This window comes from Miscanthus floridulus, chromosome 2 (genome assembly GCF_019320115.1).
Source record: "Miscanthus floridulus cultivar M001 chromosome 2, ASM1932011v1, whole genome shotgun sequence".
In the NCBI taxonomy this organism is placed as follows: domain Eukaryota; kingdom Viridiplantae; phylum Streptophyta; class Magnoliopsida; order Poales; family Poaceae; genus Miscanthus; species Miscanthus floridulus.
Genome location: NC_089581.1, coordinates 53,541,528 through 53,566,212, shown reverse-complemented (window position 1 = coordinate 53,566,212; position 24,685 = coordinate 53,541,528). Strand labels below are relative to the sequence as shown.

At 50.2% G+C, this 24,685-nt stretch overlaps 2 protein-coding genes across 2 annotated transcripts; both read right to left on the bottom strand.

The window, feature by feature from the left end:
- Positions 1-5,954: 5,954 nt before the first annotated feature.
- On the bottom strand, positions 5,955-6,419 carry LOC136536549 (uncharacterized). The gene has a single exon (XM_066528804.1). The coding sequence runs from the start codon at positions 6,417-6,419 to the stop codon at positions 5,955-5,957; it is 465 nt and encodes a 154-aa protein (XP_066384901.1).
- Positions 6,420-13,460: 7,041 nt separating this feature from the next.
- Positions 13,461-21,290, bottom strand: LOC136524166 (chaperone protein dnaJ 13-like). Its single transcript, XM_066517629.1, has 13 exons — positions 20,978-21,290; positions 19,090-19,376; positions 18,024-18,221; positions 17,822-17,936; positions 16,920-17,006; positions 16,596-16,681; positions 16,411-16,495; positions 15,951-16,004; positions 15,319-15,399; positions 15,108-15,185; positions 14,391-14,630; positions 13,973-14,080; positions 13,461-13,864 (listed from the first exon to the last, which is right to left on the bottom strand). The coding sequence occupies exons 1-13, from the start codon at positions 21,119-21,121 to the stop codon at positions 13,808-13,810; spliced, it is 1,620 nt and encodes a 539-aa protein (XP_066373726.1). The 5' UTR covers positions 21,122-21,290; the 3' UTR covers positions 13,461-13,807.
- Between the last annotated feature and the right edge of the window lie 3,395 nt (positions 21,291-24,685).

Sequence of the window (24,685 nt, the reverse complement as noted above, 5' to 3'; positions counted from 1 at the left end):
TGGGGTGGCTGTCGAAACCCTTGGGGGCCCAGCCTTCGAACCCCTAGACCGTAACGGGCTCGGTGCCCAGTTCCTTCGTTTTAAAGGAATCGGGTAGGGGATATTCCCCCCCCATTGGCTGACAATGGCAGGTGCGCCTTTTGAGGCGGTTTTCTCGAGGAGGCGGAACAGCGCCTGCTACTGCTGCGGTCGGACGCGATGTTGTGTTAGCGGATAGGACATAACTATTCATGCGAAGGAAAAGGTGGGTGCATAGGTGGTAAAATCGGATCTAGATCAACTGTATCAGATTTGAGGGAAACTTCCCTGATTTCATCGCCCGTCCGTTTCACCCCCTTCCTGCATAAATACGTAACGAGCCTCACCCCTCCCCTCCTTACCTTGTCTGCATTCGCCTTTTCCGCCCTCGAGCCGTTGCTAGGAACAGAGAGCGCCGGGGAGAAGAAGGGAGAAGGGCGAGGGAGAGAGAGAGCGAGGCTTACCACCATAGTCACATCCTCCACCGCACTCATGGCCAGCGCTGTTGTCATTCAGGCGGATCCTTGGGGTCGGTCCGACATATCCGTGGAGACGCTGCAGTCGCTCGTCGACGATGGCCTCCTCTATCTAGTTACTGACCCCAGCAGACCAGAGTGGATTGCTTCGGGAGGTAAGCCGGAGCCGAGGCCACGCGATGGCTATGTTGTGAGCTTCGTGTTCTTCCACGAGCGCGGTCTCGGCCTGCCGGTGGATCGATTCATGCGGGTGCTCCTGCACTACTATGGCATGGAGCTCCACAACTTCAACCCCAACTCCATCGCGTAGGTGGCCATCTTTGTCACCGTCTACGAGGGGTACCTGGGGATTGCCCCCCATTGGGAGTTGTGGCTCCACCTCTTCCAAGCGGGGCATACCACCAAGCCGACGGGCACGACGGGCATGAGGAAGGCGGTGAGGGCCGGCGGCTGCACTCTCCAAGTGTGCCAAGACTGGCAGCACCTTTACATCCTGGCCCAACTCACGTCATCCAATCGCCGCTGGTACACCAGCTGGTTCTACCTCCACAACGACGATGACGGACTTCCCCCCTACACCGGGCGGGTCGTGGAGAGCCAGCCGGAGAAGTTGAGGTACGGTGTCCCGCTGGTCGACCAGCCCAAGCTGCAGCCACTCCTGGAGGGGCTAGAGAGGCTGCGCAGCCGTAGCCTTACAGCGGCTGTGGTCATGGCTGCCTTCCACCACCGGAGGGTGCTGCCACTGATGGCTCGACGGCGGCGCCTATTCGAGATGACACCGGATGAGTCGATTGAGGGCATCCGGATGTCTACCGTCCCCCTCTCCGACGAGGAGATTCTGCGTCGGGTGAGGGAAACGGTGGAGGCGCATCTGAAGATCGGTGGTCTGACCCCGTTCGCGATGCGCCCATCGCGGGGGTACCTCTCTCTGGTAAGTCACATGCTGCTGCGGCCCTCGAGGCCTCCACATTCCTCGTCGTTTCCTTATTTGTGTTTGTTGTTCCTACAGGGGATGAGGGACGTGCGAGCCTCCCCGCCGCCCGTTCTTGAGGACGCAGAGCGGTAGGCGGTGAACCGGGCGCACGCCGAGGTGCAGAAGAAGCGGAAGGACGCCAAGGAGGCAAAGCGCACGAGGAAGATCCTTGAGCGCGAGGAGCTAGAGAAGCGCCGCCGACGGTAAAGGCAGGACGGTCTCCCGATGGAGGCGTCTCCGTCACCGTCGCTGTCAACGGACTCTTCGGGCGAAGATGACGAAAGCGAGGTGGGGCGAGGTCCCCTGGACCATCTCCCTGACATCGGGTCATGGGCGAGCGGCCCAGCATTCCCCGGAGGAGGAGGGGAGGGTGCCTTAGGGCCGGCGATCGCCCGCCTTGGGGCTGAGGCCGACACGCCCGAGGCACGGGTGTTAGGGAAGCGCGCCATCAGCCCGGTGGGCTCGACGGCAGAGGTGGAGCAGGCGGCGGTGGGGGCGACGCAACTACCCCCATAGAGGGTCGAGGGGGCGCCGGAGTCCGGCGAGGGTCGGCCGGCACTGGCAGACATGGAGGCCATGCCACCGTCGCCGCCACCGCTGTTGCAGAGGAGGAGGGACGCAGTGCCAAAGCGGTTGTGTCCCCGTTCAAGGTGAGTGTTTTTTTTAGCGAAGTTCGTATCGTCTCCCGCTCGCTTTATGGTCGTATGCTGACCAAGTGGGTGTTTTGCCTTCAGCCGGAAGCGTCAGGCGGAGGTGCCTGCCCTGACGCTGCGTAAGTCGCTCAAGGTGAGCACGGGCTCCACCGCTCAACAGGTGGTGGAGGCGTAGGCCGCCATACAGCATGGTGTGGCGTCGACGAGGGCCGACCCAAAGGAGCTAGTCGCCTAGGGAGAGGCTACCGGGGCGGCCACGGAGCGAGCAGGGGAGGAAACGCCTACGCCCCGCGAGGCCAAGGCCCGCGAGCCAGATGGGGCCGAGGCGCCCTTAGTTGCCGAGGCCACCGAGGGCGAGACCGAGGCCCCCTGGACTTCCAAGGCCGAGGCGATGGAGGCCAGGGTGCCCTGGACCACCGAGGCCGAAGTGGTAGGGACCGGAGCCCCCGAGACCACTGAGGTTGGGGTGGCGGGGGTTGGCGTGAGCGTGGCGAAGCCGACGGCCTAGGAAGTGGAGACGGAGGCGGGGCAAGCCTCAATACCACCGCTGGTCCAAGGCCTGCCGCCATTGCAGGAGAGCGCCCGGGAAGTGGAGGTCCATTCGATCTCCTCCGACAATACTTCCCAGGGGAAGGAGGTGGCGGATGTCGAGGCGGCCGGCACCGTGGAGCAGCCGGCTTCGACCTTTGGTGAGGGAAGCTCGGCCCTCGTGCGGGTACAACCTGAGCCCTGTGGGTGGGATCACCCACGTGTCTTGTGGTGGAGCCGGGACGACCCTGAGGGGGAGCCTCTGTTCGCCCTCGAGGATGCGACCGAGGGGGGCGCTGGGACACCTTCAAGCAATACCACCGTCTGGTGGAGCGGTCGCTGCGGACAGCGCTGTCCGTCATGGGCGACGATCTGCCCGGGGTCGCCTAGGTTCACGCCTTCTTTTCTCGTGTGGTGTCGTCTTTTTCTAAATTTTCTCGTAGTGCATGACCCCTGTTTTGCCTATCTAGGAGCTCGAGGCCCGGTCCCTCGGGAAGTCGTTGTTCCTCCAGCGGGAGAGGGACATCTGGGATCAGCTTCGGTAGCAGAAGGACCTGCTCACCAATGCCAACGAGCTTCTATTAGCACGGAGCGTGGAGGTGGAGGACCTCTGCCTTCACTGTGCTGATATGAAGGCCGATGTGGCTATGGCTCCAGAGCAGGCCACCCCTTTGGCGGCGCGGATCAAGGAGTTGGAGGAGGAGCTGACCCAGGCGGCCGGCGATCGGGACACCTTCAGGTCCCGGGCTAAAGAAGCGATGGCCTCTGCCAAGTCCCTCGCTGGGCAGCTGGGGGCGGAGCAAGGTGTGCACCTGCTGACAAAAGGCGCCCTGGCAGAGGCCCTCAAGGTGGCTGAGGCGTCCCAGACCAAGGCTCTATTCTGGAAGGGAAAGGCCGAGGGTGAGTCCTGTTCCCCTCGTTTTACTTGTTTTTCTTGTGTTTGACCCCTAACCCCCTGGTGTGATGTAGAGCTGGGGAAGGAGGCTTCTAGGGCGGCCGATGCTTCTCGGGTCGAGGTCCAGGGCTAGAAGGAGAAAGCCGAGGCCTCCCTGGTCGAGGTCCAACGCTGGAAAGAGAGTCGAGGGTGAGTCCCGTAGGGCATCACCCCTGTTTGGCTTATTTTCCTTTGCGCTTAATCCCATCCTGCTTATTTTGGTGCAGGGTTGGAGAAGGAGATCTCCCGGGCGGCTGAGGCCTCTATTGGAGTGCAGGCGGTGCTCGAGGCCGAGATCAGGGAGCACAATGCGCTGCAGAGCGCTGCCCGTACCGTCTGCGAGGCCCTAGAGTTTGAGGGGGTCGAGTCGAGCAGCTCCCTTAGGAGCCGCTTGACCGCGTTGAGCGGCCAAGCGCGCGAGCGACTCCGGGGGCGCTGCACACAGGCGTCAAGCGCACCCTGGCCATCATCTCTTCGCACTACGCCAGCGTCGACCTCGAGGCCATCAGTGATGGCTATGTCTTGGCTGAGGATGACGAGGAGGCCGATGTGAAGGTGGCGAAGCTGATGGAGGCGGCTGAGGGCCCTGGCACGGCGTTGGCCAAGCTGTTCGAAGAGGAGGTGGTCCCTCCCACACCGTCTGCCGACGCTGGCGACCCTGAGCCTTAACCTAGGCCAAAGGGGCCATGTAAATAAATTAGGATTATTATGGTACCGTAACGCTTGTGGTTATCGAGGCCTTTTCTAAAGCACTTGCGTCTACACTTCTTAATCGTTTTTACTGTATTTCCGAGCCTCTGCCCTCTGTCTCGTTTCTGAACATATCACTTGCAAAAAACTTCATCAGAGCCTAAGCTGTCCCTAGGGCAAAAGGTGGTGAGGGAGTGCCGTAGCCCGGAGGCATAGGCCGTCTCATGACTCGGCCGGTCTTTTGGCCCTGAGATAGACTTTCGGTCCTTAGGTCTTTTACAATTGATTTGTCAGAGCGCGCTAGAGAGTTTGGCATAGAAATTTTTTCGAAAAACGACTAAAAAATGGTGCATGGGACTTAGGGGGGAGTCCCCCCTTCTAGCCCCCGAGGGAGGCTCGGTTCTGCAGAGGCAGAGTCGTTTCTCGCTCCAGCCCCAAAGTGGGCACCTCTACAGAGGCAGAGCCGAGTCTTCCTTATGGTGTTATCATAATGCTGAGGCCCACGATGGGCTCAGGGGGTTTCTAAAAAATTAGAACAATTAAAGAACGCTTCTTTATTGTATTTCGAGAAACAATGTATAGAATGCTTGGAAATTTAAGGGTAAAAGCGACATAGTTGTTCTATGTTCCAAGCATTGGTGAGGATTTCGCCCTTCTCGTTGGCCATCTTGTAGGTCCCGGGCTTCAGCACTTGGGCGATGATGTACGGCCCTTCCCATGGCGGGGTCAGCTTGTGGCGGCCCTTGTTGTTCTGCCTCAGTCTCAGCACCAGGTCACCCACCTTCAGGTCTCGGTTTCGAATGTGCCGGACTTGATAGCATCGTAGGGCTTGCTGGTATTTGGCCGAATGTAGTAGCACAACATCTCGGGCTTCCTCCAATTGGTCGAGGGCGTCCTCGTGGGCAGTGCAGTTGCTTTGCTCGTTGTAGGCTTGCAGCCTCGGGGAACCGTACTCCAAGTCAGTGGAGAGGATGGCCTCGGCTCCATAGACTAGAAGAACGGTGTAAACCCCGTGGCTCGGCTTGGGGTGTTCCTTAGGCTCCAGATGACCGACAGGAGTTTGGCAAGCCATTTCTTGCCGAATTTCTTCAACCGGTTGTATATTCTTGGCTTGAGGCCTTGTAGGATCATGCCGTTGGCATGCTCTACTTGGCCGCTTGTCCTAGGATGTCCCACGGCCGACCAGGCCACACGGATGTGGTGGTCATCACAGAACGTCAGGAATTTGTGGCCGGTGAACTACGTCCCATTGTCGGTGATGATGGTGTTCGGAACCCCAAACATGTGGATGATATCAGTGAAGAACAGCACCGCTTGCTCGAAATTGATTCGATTGATCGGACGAGCCTCGATCCACTTGGAGAACTTATCGATTGCTACCAGCATATGGTGTAGCCCCCGGGGGCCTTCTGCAGAGGCCCAACCATGTCGAGCCCCCACATAGCGAATGGCCATGTAATGGGGATGGTTTGGAGGGCTTGGGCCGAGAGATGCGTCTGCCACATGTAGTACTAGCATCCTTCGCAGGAGCGTACGAGCTTGGTGGCGTCAGCAACTGCCGTTGGCCAGTAGAACCCTTGGTGGAAGGCGTTTTCGACGAGCGTTCGAGGCGCTGCATGGTGCCCGTAGGCTCCCGCGTGCAAGTCCCAAAGTAGGGCTTGGCCTGCCTTGGTGGTGATGCATCATTGGAGGACACCCGATGGGCTTCGCCTGTACAACTCGCCGTTGCTGAGGGCATAAGTCTTGGCTCGCCGAGCAAGCCATCGGCCTTTGGTCCTGTCTATGGGAAGCTCTCCTCGGACAAGGCAATCAAGGAACGGGACTCGCCAGTCCATGCCCTGGTTGGCCTCAGGAGGCTCTGCGTTGACTTTCATGACCTCGGGCTCGGCCGAAGGGGTCTTGGCGATAGAGGGGGCCTCGGGCCCTGCGGGGGGCTCGACCAATGGGCCCTCTTCTACCGCCGAGGCGTAGTCAATGTAAGGCTTGTGGAGGTCTCTGGTGAAGACGTTCGGGGGGACCGGGGCCCGTGCCGACGCCATCTTTGCCAGCTCGTCCGTGACCTCGTTGAATTTACACGTGATGTGGTTGAGTTCGAGGCCGTCGAACTTGTCTTCAAGGCGACGTACTAGCTTGCAGTACGCCTCCATTTTGGGGTCATGGCAGTTTGACTCCTTCATCACTTGATCGACAACGAGCTACGAATCGCCCCGTACGTCGAGACACCGTACTCCAAATTCGATGGCGATCTGCAAGCCATTGACGAGGGCTTTGTACTCGGCTGCGTTGTTGGAGGCCGCGAAATGGAGCCAAATCATGTAGCGCATGTGCACTCCGAGGGGTGAGATGAAGAGCAGACCCACGCCTACCCTGGTCTTCATTAAGGACCCGTCGAAGTACATGGTCCAGCATTCCGCCTGGACTTGAGCAGGTGGCAGTTGGGTGTCGGTCCACTCAGCCACAAAGTCGACCAAGACCTGAGATTTGATTGCTTTCCGAGGCACAAACGATAGGGCTTCCCCCATGAGTTCGACGGCCCACTTGGCTATCCTACCCGAGGCCTCCCGGTTATGGATTATCTCTCCCAGGGGGAAAGACGACACCACGGTCATCGGGTGGGACTCAAAGTAGTGACGCAGCTTGCGTCGAGCCAAGACTAGGGCGTAGATCAGTCTCTGGATGTGGGGGTAGCGTGTTTTGGTCTCGGAGAGCACTTCGCTGATGAAGTAAACAGGCCATTGGATGGGTAAGGCATGCCCCTCTTCCTGCCTCTCGACCACTACGACCACGCTGACCACTTGGGTCGTTGCGGTGACGTAGAGTAAGAGGGCCTCACCCTTGGTTGGTGGCACCAGGATGGGAGGATTGGTGAGTAGTGCCTTGAGCTTGGTGAGGGCTTCTTCGGCCTCGGGGGTCCAAGAAAAGTGTTCGGATTTCCTCAAGAGGCGGTACAGAGGCAAGCCTTTTTTGCCAAGGCGCGAGATGAAGCGGCTCAGGGCCGCAAGGCATCCCATAACCCTCTGCACTCCTTTGAGATCTCGGATTGGTCCCATGTTGGTTACGGCCGAGACTTTCTCTGGGTTGGCCTCGATGCCGCGTTCCGAGACTATGAATCCCAAGAGCATGCCTTGGGAGACCCCGAAGACACACTTCTCGGGGTTGAGCTTGATGCCCTTCTCTCTGAGGCATCTGAAGGTGATCTTCAGGTCATCGACGAGATCACTGGCCCTCCTGGACTTGACCACGATGTCGTCCATGTAGGCCTCGATGGTTCGCCCGATGTGCTCGCCAAAGACCTAGGTCATGCACCGCTGGTATGTGGCCCCTACGTTTCTGAGGCCAAACGACATAGTCACATAGCAGTGCATGCCAAATGGTGTGATGAAAGAAGTCGCGAGCTGGTCGGATTCTTTCATCTTGATTTGATGGTAACCGGAATAAGCATCAAGGAAGGATAGGGTTTCACATCCCGCGGTGGAGTCGATGATTTGGTCGATTTGAGGTAATGGGAAAGGGACTTTTGGGCACGCTTTATTCAGACTGGTGTAGTCTACACACATCCTCCACTTCCCATTTTTCTTCTTGACTAATACAGGATTAGCCAACCACTCTGGATGGGACACTTCCTTGATGAATCCGGCCGCCAAAAGCTTCTGCACCTCCTCGCCGATGGTCCTACGCTTTTCCTCGTCGAATCGGCGCAGGCGCTGCTTCACAGGTCTGGAGCCGGCCTGGATGTCCAAGGCATGCTTGGTGACCTCCCTTGGTATGCCCGACATGTCCGAGGGACTCCACGCGAATACATCGGCATTCGCGCGAAGAAAGTCGACGAGCACGGCTTCCTATTTGATGTCGAGGGTGGCGCTGATCCTCAGTGCTCGGTCGTCGGGGCAGGCGGGGTCGACCGAGACGAGCTTGACGGCCTCCGCGGGCTCGAAAGTCCCAGCTCGACGCTTGGAGTCAGGCGCCTCGCTACCAAGCCGATCGAGGTTGACGATGAGGGTCTCGGCCTCTATGATAGCCTCGGCGTACTCGATGCATTCGACGTCGCAGTCGTATGCATGCTCGTACGTGGACTCGACAGTGATGACGTCGTTGGGGCCCAGCATCTTGAGCTTGAGGTAGGTGTAGTTGGGGACCGCCATGAACTTGTCGTAGCATGGCCACCCCAGGATGGCGTGGTAGGTTCCCTTGAACCCAACCACCTCGAAGGTGAGGACCTCCTTGCGGTAGTTGGAGGGAGTACCGAAACAGACGGGTAGGCTGATGCGCCCGAGGGGCCGCGTGCGTTTCCTTGGCATGATGCCATGGAAAGGCGCGGCATCGCCTCGGAGCTGTGACTGGTCGAGCTCAAGGAGCTCCAGTGTGTTGGCGTAGAGGATGTTGAGGCCACTGCCTCCGTCCATCAACACCTTAGTGAGCCGGGTGTTGCCGATGATGGGGTCGATGACAAGTGGGTACTATCTAGGGTTCGGGACATAGTCGGGGTGGTCATCCTGATCAAAGGTGATCGCCTCCCAGGACCAGTTGAGGTACCGGGGAGCGGCCACCTTCACCGAAAAGACCTCCCGGCGCTCCCTCTTTCGCTGTCGTGCCGTGAGGCACGCTGAAGGCCCGCCAAAGATCATGAAGGCGTTGTGCACCTTGGGGAACCCGTCGTCCTTGTCGTCGTCCCTGTCGTCGGCGCACCTCCTCTTGGCATCGTCGTCGGGGAGGCCGAGCTTGGTGTAGTAACGCCGGAGCATGGTGCACTCCTCAAGGGCGTGCTTCACCGGGCCCTGGTGGTAAGGGCAGGGTTTCTTAAGCATATCGTCGAAGAGCCCGGGGCCTCTGGGGCCTCGGGGATTCTTGTGCTCTGCAGCCACGACTAGGCTGGCCTCGAGGACTTCTTGCTTCCCCTGGCGACCCTTCTTCTTTTTCTTGGGGAGGTGGGGAGCTGAGGCCCCGGGGCCTCGTCCCTCCGCTTCCCCTTGGCGTCATTGTCGGGGAAGATGGCCCCCAACGGCCTCTTCGCTCGAGGCGAAGTTGTCGGGGAAGATTGCTTGAGATGTTGATCTCAGGCAGTGGGGAAGTGTGCATGTTACAGAGTGTTGCTTGCGCGTGAGTGAGTGAGTGAGTGAGTTCGTCTGTTCGTCTGTGCGTGTGCCCGTGTTCGTCTATCTCATTAGCTCTCTCTTTGAAACGGCCCCGGTCCCTCCCTTTTATAGTTGAAGGGGGATAGGGGTGATACATGTGTTTGCTACGTAGCATCCTGTAAGCAGAGGCGGCGTGTCTGAGCCCTGTAGCTTGTGACTGTGGCAGCATGGTCGACGGAGCGGTCTTGTACTTGATGTACTGGAGCGACGCACCGGTCACGCTCGATCCTGTGCGACGTGGGAGCTCTAGTGATAGCTTGAAGCAGGGCATGGCGGACGACGTGCCTGGTCGCTGTACGTCGACAGCGTAAAGAGCCTAGGCTCAGTTGGTGCCGAGGCCGAACCATCGTGGGGGCTCGGCGGGCGCGAATCCCAAGGCTGCCGAGACCCTGAAGTGGATTGTCGAGGCTCGGAGTGAGCAGTTGGTCCCGTACACTGATTCCGAGGCTACAGGGACCCGAACTTAACTCCCCACGCCGCGTTGTCCTCAGAGCAGTTGGGGTTAGGCAGCATAGTGCAGTATGGGTGTCAGTCGTAGGCACAGTGCTAAGCACAGCGGCCGGTAACTTCTGCCCTATCCTGTCTCAGACGGCATGGCGTCGACGTGACCCTACGTCGCGTCGGCCACTCCGTTGTGTCGAGCCATTGTTCGGCTGATATCGTGGGAGCGGTTGAACGCGTTGGTTGGACGTGACATCCTGTCAGAGAAGTTGGTCAAGGCGGAGGCGACGGGGTTGTTTGCCGAGCCGGCCTTGAGCGAGGCGGAGAATCGATAACTCGTCCGAGGCCGGGCAAGTCGGAGAATCGGTTCCCCGTCCAAGGCCTTACGAGCCGGCCTCGAGCGAGACGGAGAATCGGTTCTCCGTCCGAGGCCTTACGTGCGAGGCCTTGAGCGAGGCGGAGAATCGGTAGGTCGTCCGAGGCCTCTCGTGCGAGGCCTCGAGCGAGGCGGAGAGTTGGTAGCCTCGGACAAGGCCGGGGGTTAGCCTATAGTTGTTCCTTGGCTTTGATTTTGACAGGGTCTAAGCGATTTTTTCGGTTTTCGCTTAGGGGACCCCTTTTTATGGTACCCGACAAAGCCCATAGCGGCACAGCCCGTAGGGCACGTCGTGCCTTGTTGGCCCGACCCCCATCAGGTCGTGCCGACCCGTTGCTGCAACGGGCCGGGCCGGCCCGTTGCACATCTATATCTCGGGGAGGGTCGGATGCGGGCGGCTGTCACGGGTAGCGCGTGCGGCTCTCGGCTTCCAGCTCTGTGATCCATTTGCAGCTGTGCTGTGCTGCCCAGTGGTTGTGTTTTGTGTGGATTGCTAGGAGGAGCCGCGATGAGCTTGGTCCAGTAGTGATTGTTGCAGCAGTAAAGGCGAGCAGATCTTAGGCGTGCCTGACAGGGGATTTGGAGCCACACATGACATAAACAATTTGAATTACGGATAAAAGAAAGAGAAACCAATTTTTTAGTCATCGTCTAAAGTCTAATTTCATTTTGGGCGCGGGGAGAAGTCTTCAGTGGTTGTTTTTGCACTTCCATTCCAGGCTGCACCAAACACTAGCGGTCCACTAGACCGCTTCCACTCCAGGAACGGCGGGGCGCCGCTGCGGTGCGGCACTGTTCCCAAATCCCAACAAGTGTCTGGGATGCTCGGTTCCATGGACTAAAGTATTTTAATTAAAATCTGTGTTTTAGTTGGACTAAATAGCCAAATACTTGAACTAAAAGTGAACTAAAATTCTTTAGTCCTTTAGTCCATGAAACTGGACTAAAATGAACTAAAAGGTGTTGGGAACATCCATGCCTCTTATTTATTACCCTCTCTCTACTTTAGTCCATTTTAGTTCAAGAAACCAAACACCACTTTAGTTTATTTTTAGTTCATAGACTAAAGTAGATTAAAACTTTTAGTCCACGGAGAACCAAACAGAGCCTTTGGCGGATCAGCTGGCCGCCTGGCGCCTGCATTTGACCGTTGTCGACGTCAAAGCGGCTGCAGCCTGCAGGACGCCCTGCTGTGGTCTGTGGCGTAGCTGGATCACGACTCACGAGCACCCAAACCCAAGCAAACCACTCGCTCGTCCTGTCGTCCACTCCCTCCCAGAGGCCCAGTCCCAGTCCGAACACGCGTTTTGAAAGAGCTACCCTGTCTGTGGCGTAGCCGGGGAGCTCTCTCCTGAGTCCTGATCTCCGGCTGCAGCTTTTCGCCACGGCCTTGTGCATGAATTTGTGGCTAGAGTACAGAATTCCGTGCTAGCTTATGGAAGTAATTACGGAGTATACATTGCAACAGAAAAGATCATGTGCACACCAAAAACTGCACTTGGAGTGGTCGTCTTGTGCTTGTGCTGGAGTAAGCCTATTATGCTAGGCAGTAGAACCAGCAGTGAACCACGTGAGCCATGGGCCCGTGAGCGTGGGTATAGTAAGAAGAAGAAGAAAATCGTTTGCACTGTTTTGACGGTTACATTTTCCTTGGAGTTCTTTTCTTGATGAAGTCGTACAAAAGAAAGTGGCAAAGTAGTCATTTTGGTCCTTCAACCATCATCTGAGATTCAATTCCATTCTTAAACTTTCAAAATGGTTGTTTTAGTCATTAAATTTTCATTTTAGGTTTAGTTTCATCCTAGAACTATTAAAGTGACCATTTCAGTTCTCAAACTTTATAACGTTGGTCTCAATTTCATCTATGAACTGTGAAAGTTTAGGGACTAATGAAATGGAGGGAGTAGTTCTAAAAATAAAACGGCAGAACACCTTGCCTAGCTTGCTCAAAAAATTCGTGCCCAGGACATGGGGCACTCCTTTTTGCGCGTCCGACTTTAGATTTATATAGCACTCCATTCCATCGCGAGATCTATATAGCAGTGCAGACTGCAGAGTGCAGATCGAGAGCAATACGCCATGTCACAAGGTTTAGGATATCTTTCTCGTTCATGCAGCGTAAGCATCCCGAGGAGAAAATCTTGATCCGGTGGTCCATGCCGACGCGAAATCAAAACTTGTAGAGAAGCGATCCATGCGGTGTCAAGGTTCGCCCGGGAGAAGTTTTTGCGCGAACTGGCATAGTAGTGTTCTTTTTTTTTCCCCTCCCGCTCCACTTGTAGCAGTAGCAGATACTACTCCGTGCATCCAAAGTTTTTGTAGCGTTTGGTGCAGCGCCTAGTACTTTGCTCCGTATGGATATGGACCGTACGATTTTACCAGCTGCAACGTTTCACGTCTTCGTGACTGAACTTGTGGCTACATGGGTGAATGGGTTCGCTGGTTAGTTTCTGGGCTGGTTTAGGCTGGCTGGTGCTGGTTTGTTGTGAGAGAAAAATATTATTGGCTGACTGATTTGGGCTGGCTGAAACCAACAAGCGAACATGCTGATGGGTGAATGGGGGTATGCGCTAGCTGGAACTCATGTAGCAATAACTAGTACTCCAAGCTGCATAGGGTCTCTTTGGATCCGGATCCAATACATATTCTGGTTAAAGGCAACTTTTTCATGCCGATGATAAAAACTATTAAGCTAGTATATCACTCGCTACCACCGCTAAAATTCACCAGCTTTTGTTGCCTTCGTTAGTAAGCTGCTTCTACTAGACTACTACAATAGCAGTAGTACCTGCTTAAAGCCCCAAGGCATGAGTCACCGGAAAGGCGGTTAAAGGCCACAGGCTGTGGACATGGACGTGGATGCTACGCACATGCAACGCAAGCTTCATCAAGTCCTCTGCTGTCTCTGCAGCAGCGTCATGTCCGTTACATGAGCGCTCGCTGCCGGCAGGATAGGGGGGCACCGGAGCGGGGCATCTCACAACTATCTCTGGGAGTCAGGGTTCCCGACTTCCCGAGACAGGAACCAAGCAGGGGCACGGCTCCGGCAGCACAGGCGCGTCGAGCATCGCCTTTCGCCTGAGCCTGCAGCTGCATGTGACCCGCGACGGGCAGGGCGGGAGGCCAGGAGCTGCCTGCCTTGCCTTGTGGACGATTCGGTGGTTGGTCATAAAACAAATGTACTACTAGTAAAAAATAAATAAATGGGCACGAAGAAGCTGGTCGGAGAATCCAACACCGACAGAAAGTGCTGTTTGCTTCTGGCAAAAATTCCTGGGCCGACCGATTGCCCATCGGCCAGCCCTAGACATCCTGGGGAGTGGGGATCTGTTTGCCTAGGCACTTCCGCCATGTTCAGAAGCGACATATCTTCTTTTCTTTTTTTGGAAAATGACTGCAAATTATTACTAGCTGCTGTGGGTGTGTATGCCCTCGAGGTGGCGCAGATCCACATGTGTATACAGCATACGGGGCGCATTAAGGAATAACCGAAAACAGATAGCTCATCAACACAAAGAACAAAATGCGAGAAGAGAAATATCAGCTATGGTGACCCAAAATCGTTTTGATGCGGATCAGGAACAGTTCAAAATTGATGGATATCCTGTGGTATCAACAGCGCCTCATAGTCATCCACCGTGACCTGTCAACAAACCAAGCAGTCAAGAAAATTTGCTCGTTTTTGTGTGTGTGTGTGTGCGCGCGCGCGCGCAGTAAGACGGTACGTATGGCGATGTTCAGCATTCTCTACCTTGTATTTACGACCATGAAACGTGTACTCGACGAGTAACAGCTTCGGGTCTCCAGGACATGGATCGTAGAAACCCATTATTCCAGACTTCTTTATCCCGTCATGAAGCTGCAGGTAACAGAAAGAAAATTCAGTGTAGAATAATAACCAGACAACTATTTGCTACCTTGCAGAAACGTGAAACAGAATCTAGTAAAAGTGGAATCAAGCATATATAAAATTCCAATCTATTTGCAGGTTGCAACACAAAACCAGTGGCAAAATTGCAGATGCCCCTACTACATTGGTCTTCCAATGGAACCTACCAGTAAAAATAGCACAGATAGCATACAGAAATCAACTATGAATATGGCAGAACTTGTGTACTAGGTTCATATCTTGGATAAAAACACTTGTCACCAATGTAACTGGAATGTACCTTGAGCTGGCCTGCCTCAGTAACGAGGAAGTTCAGTGGGATGGTCACATCATATACTTGTGAAGACATGTCATTATGTATCTCATTCAATTCACTGCTCTCTTTGATTTTTTTGCAACTGCCATACAAAGCCTTTGTTATCACCAATCCATTGTTCTCTAGCTGTCTATTCTTCTTACGATTGGAGACAGGTTCCAGTAATTTTTTAGCTTTTTCAGCTGCCTTCCTGGCTTCAGTTAGCTATACAGGAAAATGGTATCTTCAATTACTTGCCAATTGTTTTAAAAAAAAATCACTTGAGCATGGAAAAGCAGTTAGGGAATTATTGCAAACCTACATACTGCAAGAAAGAAAAATCACGATTTGATTAAAAAGGTGAAAGGCTTGTATACCATTTAGATTAGTATGTGGCAACCAAATTTGGATTCCAAAACAAAACTACACATTAATAGGGTGTTTGGTTTAAGGAATGAGTTAGTACTTAGTCCATCGTCTTCTTACTCATTTTTTTCCTTTGGTTTGTGGAATGGAATAGATTGATGCATCATCACCTCATTCATCATAAGCTAATAACTAGTACTAGTGTGAGGAATGGAGTCATTCCACCAAATTTAAGAATGCACTGCCTCATCTAGAATGGTTCGGTTTCAAACAGGAAAGTAGAATGAGTTCCACCTCCATTTAGAAATGTGAATACACACAACATCATCATGATACCTGCGTAGATAAGCCTTCCATCTTTTCTAGTGTTTTCTGCTTTTCTCGCTTAAGGTAGTAAGGCTTTACAACATATGTCTGTTAAACAATAAGAAGCCACAGCAATGCTTTAGTTAACAGATGCAGTTAAGGTGGAGAAAGTAAGATAGCAAGAGTACAACATAAGTAGAGCTGTAAGATATCAAGAACAGAACTAGGTCAGGAATAGAACCTGAAGTAGAAAATACAGTGTTGAAGGAATAGCAAATGCACTGGTAACAAATAATGCATTTAAATCAGTCGAAAGCAAGACCTGCAGAATTAAGCAGCACTCAGTGGAACTTGAACAGAGAATGACAGTGGGAAAAACATGTTAACAAAACCTCCATGTGTTGGTAGGGATCGATAGTTCAATACTGAAACCAAATAAAATCGTGTGAATAAGCTTTGATCTTGGTGCCATAATTATACACTACTCCCTCTGCCCCCAAAATATTTGCATCTTTGTGATTCAAATTTGATCACAATATAAAAGCTAACATAGGAGGTGATATAGCCATATCCAGGGTGTGGGGCAACATGTAGCAGTACTGCTCTTGCCGGTAAAAAAACAATTTCCCTCTCTCAAAGAAAAAAAGCAAGGGCCTTATCCCTCTGTCAGGCGAGTCTAGAAGCTTCTGTCCACCTCTCTTACAAACCAGTCAATCAACGTTCCTTCCTTTTATAGGGGTAGGTATGTAATTTTACATCTGCACAAATCTACCCACCACCTAGACATCTAAATATTTTGGGACGGAGGGGGTATTAGATAAACAATACATATGAAACCCAGAAGAGACTCCAAGGGGGAACAGCTCCACTTACTGGGATAATTAACTTTTGCCCAGCACGATGTAACTCAAACCTCCAAGAGACGCCCTACATCAGACACGAAGGAATTCAGAGCACAAAATGGATGGAAGAATATGGCAAGATGTCAAAACTACAAGGAAAGGTCAGTTGTGGTGAAATATGTTAGGTGATACAGTAGAAGTTTTCTACAAAATATCATATGAGAAGAAAAGTGGTTAAGATGATCAATATCATGACAACAGAAGACGAGAAAAGAACTGCATTGGCCACATCATAATTGCACCTAAAACTAAAAACAGCATGGTAAGATCTCTTATAGAACGCCATCTGTCTAACTGAACTGACAAGGTCAAGACTCTTAGAAAATAGCATTAATGCAGTCTGCACCAGCAGTCTACATAGGGCAAGTTCAAGAAGCAAAGTGACTAATTGAGAACACATAGGACAAGGGACCTTAGAAACAAGCAATCACCTGAATTCCTATGTTATACATCATCCTTACAGTACTAAATTCTGATATTCGCCTCCCTCCTCCAATTTCAAAATCAAGGGCCGTGCTGCAATAGAGCAGTCAAAAAATTGTAACAGAAGGTTACAAACTCATAAAAGAATGCATGTTATACAACCAGAAACAAGGGATCTCAAAACCTTAGCTACCTTCCAACTCTACCAGCGATGCGTGCATGAGATTTAGAGAAGCGATGCGTGTAATGAGCAGATGCACCAAAAAAGTTAGTTCCAAACTGAGGAGAAAAAGAAAAGGTAATTAATAATTGAACACCACCAAAAGAGAAGCATCAGATGTTGGCCTGACATAAGAGGAGAAAATATATAAAAACAGGTAGCTGTTGAAGGAAGAAGGCATTGCAGATTTACAATCAAAGTACACAAAATCAATTCAAATGTGTGGACACTATGGCCCTGTTTGGCAGAGCTCCAACTGTTTCATTAATGCCTAGGTTGGCTTCTAAGTGAGACTACCTTTACTTCTCCAGTTGCAGTACTTTTTTCATCCTTCTTTTGCCATCCAACAGAAATACTTGATTCATCACCAAGGACAAGCTGTATCTGGAAGTTAGTGAAAAGAGAAAACAACAGACACAAGTGGTAAAGAACATCAGCTTTACCTGCACAAAAAAAAAATATATGCAGTAGATGAACTGTCATCCTACACTTAATAGTGCAGCGGTAAGTAAAAAGATAGCAGGTAAGAAAAAACTATGCTAAAATGCCTTACTAGAGATCAAGAAAAACTAAAGGAAAACACATCTTGAACATCTATAGCATTTGAAAGATTCTCGGAAGTTATTGCTGTAACTTATCCAGGATTGACAACTAATTCTTTACATGGACCCAAGATACAGGGCCATAAGAGGCCTAAACTTACGCATTAACTATGTAACTGTAAAATTAGCAGTTTTTTTCTGGAACCACTGTAAAATTAACAGTTGATGTTACATGAATCTAAATTAAGGGGAATTTTCATCCATACCTTCATTTGAGGGGGTACTTCTTATTTATACCACCAAACTAGTGAATGACATGTGGGGTCTAGTCCCACATGTTTCATTGAAACAAGTTGATGGTATAGAGGAAAGTGCACCTCAGGTGATGGTACAGGTGAAAATATTCCCAAAAATTAATATGTCCAGAATTCATTCTGTCTAAACGTTTGCTTAGCTCCAGCAATCCTGTTAACTGTAAGCTTTGTGTCTCAACTAAAACACTATGTTTAGACTAAATATAATTGTTCACATAGTCATGTATACATCTATTATTCAAATCACAGAGGACCATCATGTACATCATTATATTGAAGAGTTAAATGCTGAGTTAGTTTCACATGTGCAGATGAAGAGAGCATTTGAGCTTAGGGGTCATACATTTCCAACAGCATTGTCAGATAATTGGCGAGTCCAGGCATTTGACAAGTTGATAGACCCATCTCTCAAAGAAACAGCAAGTCCAGAAGTTGCTGTAGAATGTGGTGAAATTTGACTGAAGTACACAATTTTGACAAATTACAATTTGCAACATGCACGGAATTAGCAACAGATGAAATAAATTATGGGATGGCGTTCTCACCGAGACATCTGCGTGCCAATAACAGAACGTAGTCCAGCTGTGGCCATAAACTCGATAGAGGAAACAGGAGACAACTGGTGTCGCAGCACAGTGCTTGCTGCTCCAGATCCAGCTGCGCCATTTACAGCCAAATTCCCACCAACAACGACAGTATTTTGCTTGGACACTGGCAACTCAACTTCACTAGACATCGCCATTCTAGCCATTTCAAAATCAAATGACTAAATCACCGTACTGTCTATAATTAGTCATACAAAATCTAAAGAAGTAACTGAAGGACAGGATACGTCAGAGGTTCTAAACAAATTGTTGAAGTGCCATCATAAGTTGAAAGTTAAAAATATGTTGAACACTGCAAGAAAAATGAGAGAGAGAGAAAAACGTTAAAGGTAAGCTGTATGCAGCCATAGCTGATTCCCATCTCTCAGTGGTCAATTTCCTGACAAGGTTTTCTAAACCCTGCTTGTACTCTAACTTATATTTTGGTATGGCAAATAGGAATGCAAAAGGAATGGCGTCAAAAGGAGTGCAAGCGGTAGTTATGCACATAAACTAGGAAACACTGCTAACCATTTAAAAATAAAACTTCTATGTGCCAGTATGGAAAATGTATGTAAATTAAATATAGTCCATCATAGAAAAACAAATGCTGAAGAATGCAAAATAGCACGCAATGATTTCACTAGGAAACGCTGCTAACCATTTAAAAATAAAACTTCTATGTGCCAGTATGGAAAATGTATGTAAATTAAATATAGTCCATCATAGAAAAACAAATGCTGAAGAATGCAAAATAGCACGCAATGATTTCACCATCAAAATTGCAATTGATATTTCAGGTCAAGTAATAAATTACTAAGCAATTTGCTAATTTCGCCATCAAAATAACAATTGGCATTTCAGGTCGAGTAAATAAATTACTAGGCAATTTGCAGCATATTATAACCAAGGATTACACATGAGAATAGTTTCCATATTATCGTAATTCTGAGCAGCTTCCCAGTGATGTGACTGGACGAAAAGACTATAGGCGTATAGATATACTAAAATGGAAAACACTATGTACCCTCTCATGATGCCCCCACCATTTAAATAATGTGGCACTGAGAAATTAGCAATGATTGAGCCAATGGGTAGAGCATGCGTGAAATTTTTTTCTTCCTCCTTGCGCCGACGCAGTCGTTCCAACTGTTCTTTGATTTCCTCTGGTTTACTTAGCTTGGGACCAAGTTCCAGGCCAGAATTTAAACCTTCCATACCATAGATGTCATAAATCTGTCTTTTGTTCTCATCCGATAGTATCTCATATGCATCACGTATTCGTTGGAAGTTTTCAGTTGCTACTTCCTTCATCTAGACAATCACATATGAAAATGAAGGATACTAGTCAGTCCAGAAGAATGCACTAATATAAACAGTAGATGACTACTTAAACAAAATACAGATTTCACACATGCAAGAAATCTAACCAAGTACTCCATCCATTCCAAATTATAGGTCACCTTAGCTTTGTCCTAAGTCAACCTTTTCTAAGTATGACCAAGTCTATAGAAAAATACACAAATACACCAACATCTATAACCTCAAATTAGTTTAAATCCACAATGAAATGTCTCAATAGTGCATTTATTTGGTATTCTAGATTTTAGTGTATTTTTTCTAAAAAATTTAGTCAAAACTAAAGAAGTTTGACTTAGGCCAAAGGTAGAGTGTCCTATAATTTGGAATGTAGGAAGTACATATTATTTTTCTATTACTTGAAATGGAGGTGTGGAGAATCAAGTAGTGCACTAGAAATACCTCATGGCATCTGCCAAGTTACCAGATAAACAATATGCCAATGTTAATGAAGGATGAGTCTTAATAATATTCATAGAATCATATCCTACAAAAGCTGAAAGTTTCCTTTTGATCAGCTAATAATGAATTCGTTATTTAACTAGCATTCTTTCAATCAAAGAGCAAAGGTTGTTTCTGAGAAAACAAATATAGATGTTAACGTATTCGTACCAAATGGATGTGCAAAGGATAAGGGTTTTTTTTCCCTCCTGTTTTGTAAAAGGACCATATGCCCATGGTGTCTAGCACACCAAGTCACCAACCATGACACTATCCGTTAAACCCTTGGGGACTCCTCAGGGAATAGCAACATAAACGACCCACAACTCGCAATATCTTCCAATCCCCCAATGAACCGCCAACTGACAAAATTTAATCTAGGCACAAAATAAAGATTTTCATTCATCCTGCCAACATTTTGGAAACAAACTAACATAAAAGTAGTGCCAAAGTGCACGCTTATATACACTGCTCTGTCTACTTCTACCACTACTCTGATGCTACTAACAATATCTTCAGATGCAATCAAATAGGCACATGACTAAGACCACATCACGGCACATATTATTGTCAAACCATTACCCTTGATTTTGTATCCTCAAAAGAGAGAAAACAAATCCATTTTGATTTATAACTAGAATTGCAAGCATGTAATAACACACAACTTCAACCAGGCACAGGCAGCTTGCAATGCCAGTGGATGCTAACTAAGGATGCAGGTGGGTACCTAATGGTGTTTTTTTTTTGTCAGCTAACTAACTACGGTCAAATGCCATTCTAGTTCATTTCTCCCCTCAAATTAAATTACGTGAAATAGCATTCTAGTTCATTTGGGCAAGTTTTTGGATCGACCCAATGACCCAAAGTAATTAGAACTTCCATCCCTAATGCTAACCTAACCCCAGTTCAAAAGGAACACAGAACTATTGTTAAACCCCACAAGCAGCTGAACCCATCCAAACCGATCAAATCTGGAATGCAACTGCCGATTGTAATTGCCGCACCGAGCCGGAACCACAATCCAGCTCCAAACGGAGCACGGCGCGGGAACCCTAAGCCAAGTAGTTCAACTGTCGAAGCCAATCAAATCGCATGGGAAGGGGCGGCGGCTCTACCTGCGTGTCCTGGTACTTGTCGGGGTGGTAGATTTGCGCGAACTGGCGGTACGCCCTGCGGATTTCCTCGCCGGAGGCGTCCGGCGAGAGGTGCAGCAGCGCGTCGAGTTCCCTCCCGTCCTCCGGCTCCGGCGCCGACGCCATCCCGCTCCCGTCGTGCGGCGGCGGCTTGCTGCTCGCTAGGCGGCCGCGGCAGGGGTGGAGGGGACTGGGATTTTTTTTTCGGAAGGGAGGGTTTATGCGGAATTCCTTTTCTTGTCTTTTTTTTTAGTTGTTTGTAAAGATGCTCTTCAACTTCTGCAGCAAGTCAGCATGCCTTGCCGATGCTTGCCTTTGGTTTGTAGTCGGCAGTGCTATCGTCCGCCCGCACGTGCCCGCATTCCGTCCCCCTCCCTTCCCTCCCCTCCCCTCCCCCGCGCCGTCTCCAGAGCCCGCCTACACAGGGCCCGCACCGACGGCATATGGGGAGTCTCCGCTCGCGCCCCCTTCGTTTCTCACGCGTATGTACACGGTTAGCAGCTGCAGCACGTGACTACAGCAGGTGGCAACGCTAGCATCCAGGAGAGGAAGAGGGGGCGACGGATGCCCAGCCCGCGCAAGGAGGAGGAGACACCGAGCCGAAGGTGAGGCAACAAAAAAGAGAAGACAGAGATGCAACATCTGATCTACTTTTAAAACATCCGGATGTAACACTTGCAACATGCGTCCAAAGACACATGAAGCACATAAAACATGCATCTGAAACACTAGTTGCAATGCCAGATCTACTTTTAAAACATCCCGATAAAAGACTTGCAACATACATATAAAACAGCTAAAACACGAAACATGCGCATGAAACACTTGTAAAAAAACACATGAAAACACTCTATATGTGTGAAAACATAGACAACATCCAGATGAAATACTTGTTTGGAACATACATTTGAAACATACGTGTATAGCCACTGCAACATGTACAATATTCTGATATACTTTTACAACATCAAGATAAAACACTTGCAACATCTAGATGAAAACATCTGAAACACTTAAAACATACTCTTACAACATGGGCTTTGCTTGGACGAATGAGGCACGCCAGCACGGAGATCGACTGCGGCGCATGGACCTCGCTGTGCGGCGGCAGCATGGGCAACTCATCAATGGGCGCGGTGTCACACGAATCTCATCCCCTCGCTTGCTTGCTGGAGCATCCGTCATAAAGGCTCACCAACTCGGTGGAGGCGACTGCGGCGAGCGGTCTAACCGTGGAGAGGAGGCAGCACGGTGGAGGTGGGCGAGGTAGACTAGGCCCGGTGAGGAATGTGGCGCGGGGAGGTAGGACGGAGGAGGCCGTAGGGGGTGGGTGTGGCGCCGCGGAGGACTGGCTTCGGCGAGGCAAAGTAGGGTGGGCAGATGGGCACGACGACACAGGGAGAAAACGGCACAGTGAGCATCGGGGCCCGTAGACCGCAGGGGTGGATCTACAGTAGGTGCATGGGGGGTACAACTGTTCCCCCCAAAAATTTCTAGAAAAACACAAAGGCCCCGTTCGCTTGTCTGGAAAAAAGAAGCCAAAACACTGTAGTGGCTGGTTGTGTGAGAGAGAAATACTGTAGCGGCTGGTCGATGAATAGTACCGCTGTGAGGAGAAACCAGCCGGCTGGTTTCGAGACCAGCCAGGCGAACGGCACCAAAGTATATATACCCTTTAATACCATGTACATGTATAATACATTATTAAATACAATTGCTAATCTGCTCAGCCCATACAACAGCCCTAGCACTCTACATCTTTCTAGGCCCAACAGCAACCCAATTCCAAACTGCACAACACGTATTGATGTATGTATAAGCAAATTGCCGAACATCCACACGTATTGATTTAGTTGGAAACCTATAATGGAATTATGAAAACATGTAACTTGTTCTATCTATATATAATCACAACTATTTTATCATCATTTAGTGTTATGATTATGTCATGTCCATGTCGATGAACTATATCGTTTTCGTCTATACCCCATGATTGGAACCATAGATCCGCCATTGGCAGATAGAATGAGCGGATAGGGTTGTTGGATGAGCGACGCGTGCAAGAGTGAGTGGTGGAAGATAACGGTATCGTTATCGTTGTAGGATACGAATTTCTGCTACGTCTCCCTTTCAAGGTGTAACCGTCGTTTGCAAGAAAATAGGCATTCATGGGGCATATCCCATATGCTTATACCGATCAAAAGAAGAGTTGACTGATCTCGTCTGGGCTCTAGGCCAACAAACGATATGGTGAATACGTATGGGCCATGGGCCATGGGCCATGGGCCATGGGCCATGTACATCTGGGCCATCCATCCTGGGCTGGTGCAATTATATAAAACCTGGTAGAAGGCCAACGAAACCCACACGGGTCACAGAGCAAACGCTCGTTGGATCCGGAAAATGAATACGCGTCGGTCTACTGCTGGTTCGGCAAAGGATAATGCTTGGCCATGGCACCCGTCCTATCCGCACACCGCTCCTCCACTCATTGGTTGTCCACTGCGCTTATCCCTTCCGTCTAAATCCACGTTATCCTCTTACTCATCGGATTTCTCATCCTCTGAAGTCCGTTTCTTTCTCGCCCTGGCATCGTCGCCCGCCTTAGGCTCGGGCCCGGTGGCACCCTCATGCTCGCGGTGGCTTCTGCCAAGCTCCATCTAGTCGTTGAGCCACTGCTGTTCAGTCACACGCTACTGCTAGAAATATCCATTTCTATGATAAAAAATTTAATGACGAATCCAAAACCGTTATAGAAGAGCGTTTTTTATGATGAAGATTTCTGTTTCATCATAGATCAACGGTGACGATCATACAACCCTCCCTTTCTTTGACGAAATCAGACATCGTCACAAAAACATCATAGAAGAGCATAGGGTTTCATCATAGATCACTCGTGCGACTCATATGTGACGATCTCCTTTAAAACTGTAATGAACAGGGCTTCGTCATTAAACTAATTACACATCTATGACGAACAATATTCGATCTGTAACAAACAGCTTCGTCATAGATCTCCACAAGATACTTTCTCTATCCGACGTGTATCTGTGGGACCTGCAGTTTCTCATCCGTAACGCTTGCAATTCATCATAAAAGTCTCCGCTCGATCATATCTCCATGCGACGTGTACCTGTGGGACCCTTCTCCATCCAATGTGTACCTGTGGGACCTACAGTTACTCATCCGTGACGCTTGTAATTCGTTATAAAAGTCTCCGCTAGGTCCTCCCTGTCCGACGTGTACCTATGGGACCCTTCAGCATCCGACTTGTGGGACTCGATGGCTTACATGTCATGTGTACATGTGGGACCGTTCTCCATCTCCATCCGACCTATGGGCCCCCGACGGCTTGCGTGTCACGTGTACCTATGGGACCATCCGACCTATGGAACCCAACAGCTCATGTGTCACGTGTACCTATGTGACCTTTCTCCATCTCCATCCGACATATGGGACCCGATGGCTTGCGTGTCACTTGTACCTTTTGTGCCGTTGGGGTCTAATAAATTTAAAAAAAACCTCAATGCCTAGAAGTCGAACCCAGGACCCAGAGAAAGAAATGCACGGTCTTTACCATTGTGCTAGATGTCTGGTTATATTGACATGTCTTTGGAGTCGTTATAGTATTATATTCTCTATGCGGATGCCCTACAGGTTGACCTATATTGGATATTTTCCCTTTTTAAG

What these genes read in the sequence shown, in the direction of transcription:
- LOC136536549 (XM_066528804.1), bottom strand. Translation starts at nt 6,419, where the DNA reads ATGGAGGCGTACTGCAAGCTAGTACGTCGCCTTGAAGACAAGTTCGAC.
- LOC136524166 (XM_066517629.1), bottom strand. Translation starts at nt 21,121, where the DNA reads ATGGCGTCGGCGCCGGAGCCGGAGGACGGGAGGGAACTCGACGCGCTG. An exon ending in ATTGGCACGCAGATGTCTCG is followed by an intron (nt 17,937 to 18,023) that starts GTGAGAACGCCA and finishes TGTGTACTTCAG; the next exon opens with TCAAATTTCACCACATTCTA. An exon ending in TTCATGGTCGTAAATACAAG is followed by an intron (nt 13,865 to 13,972) that starts GTAGAGAATGCT and finishes GTTTGTTGACAG; the next exon opens with GTCACGGTGGATGACTATGA.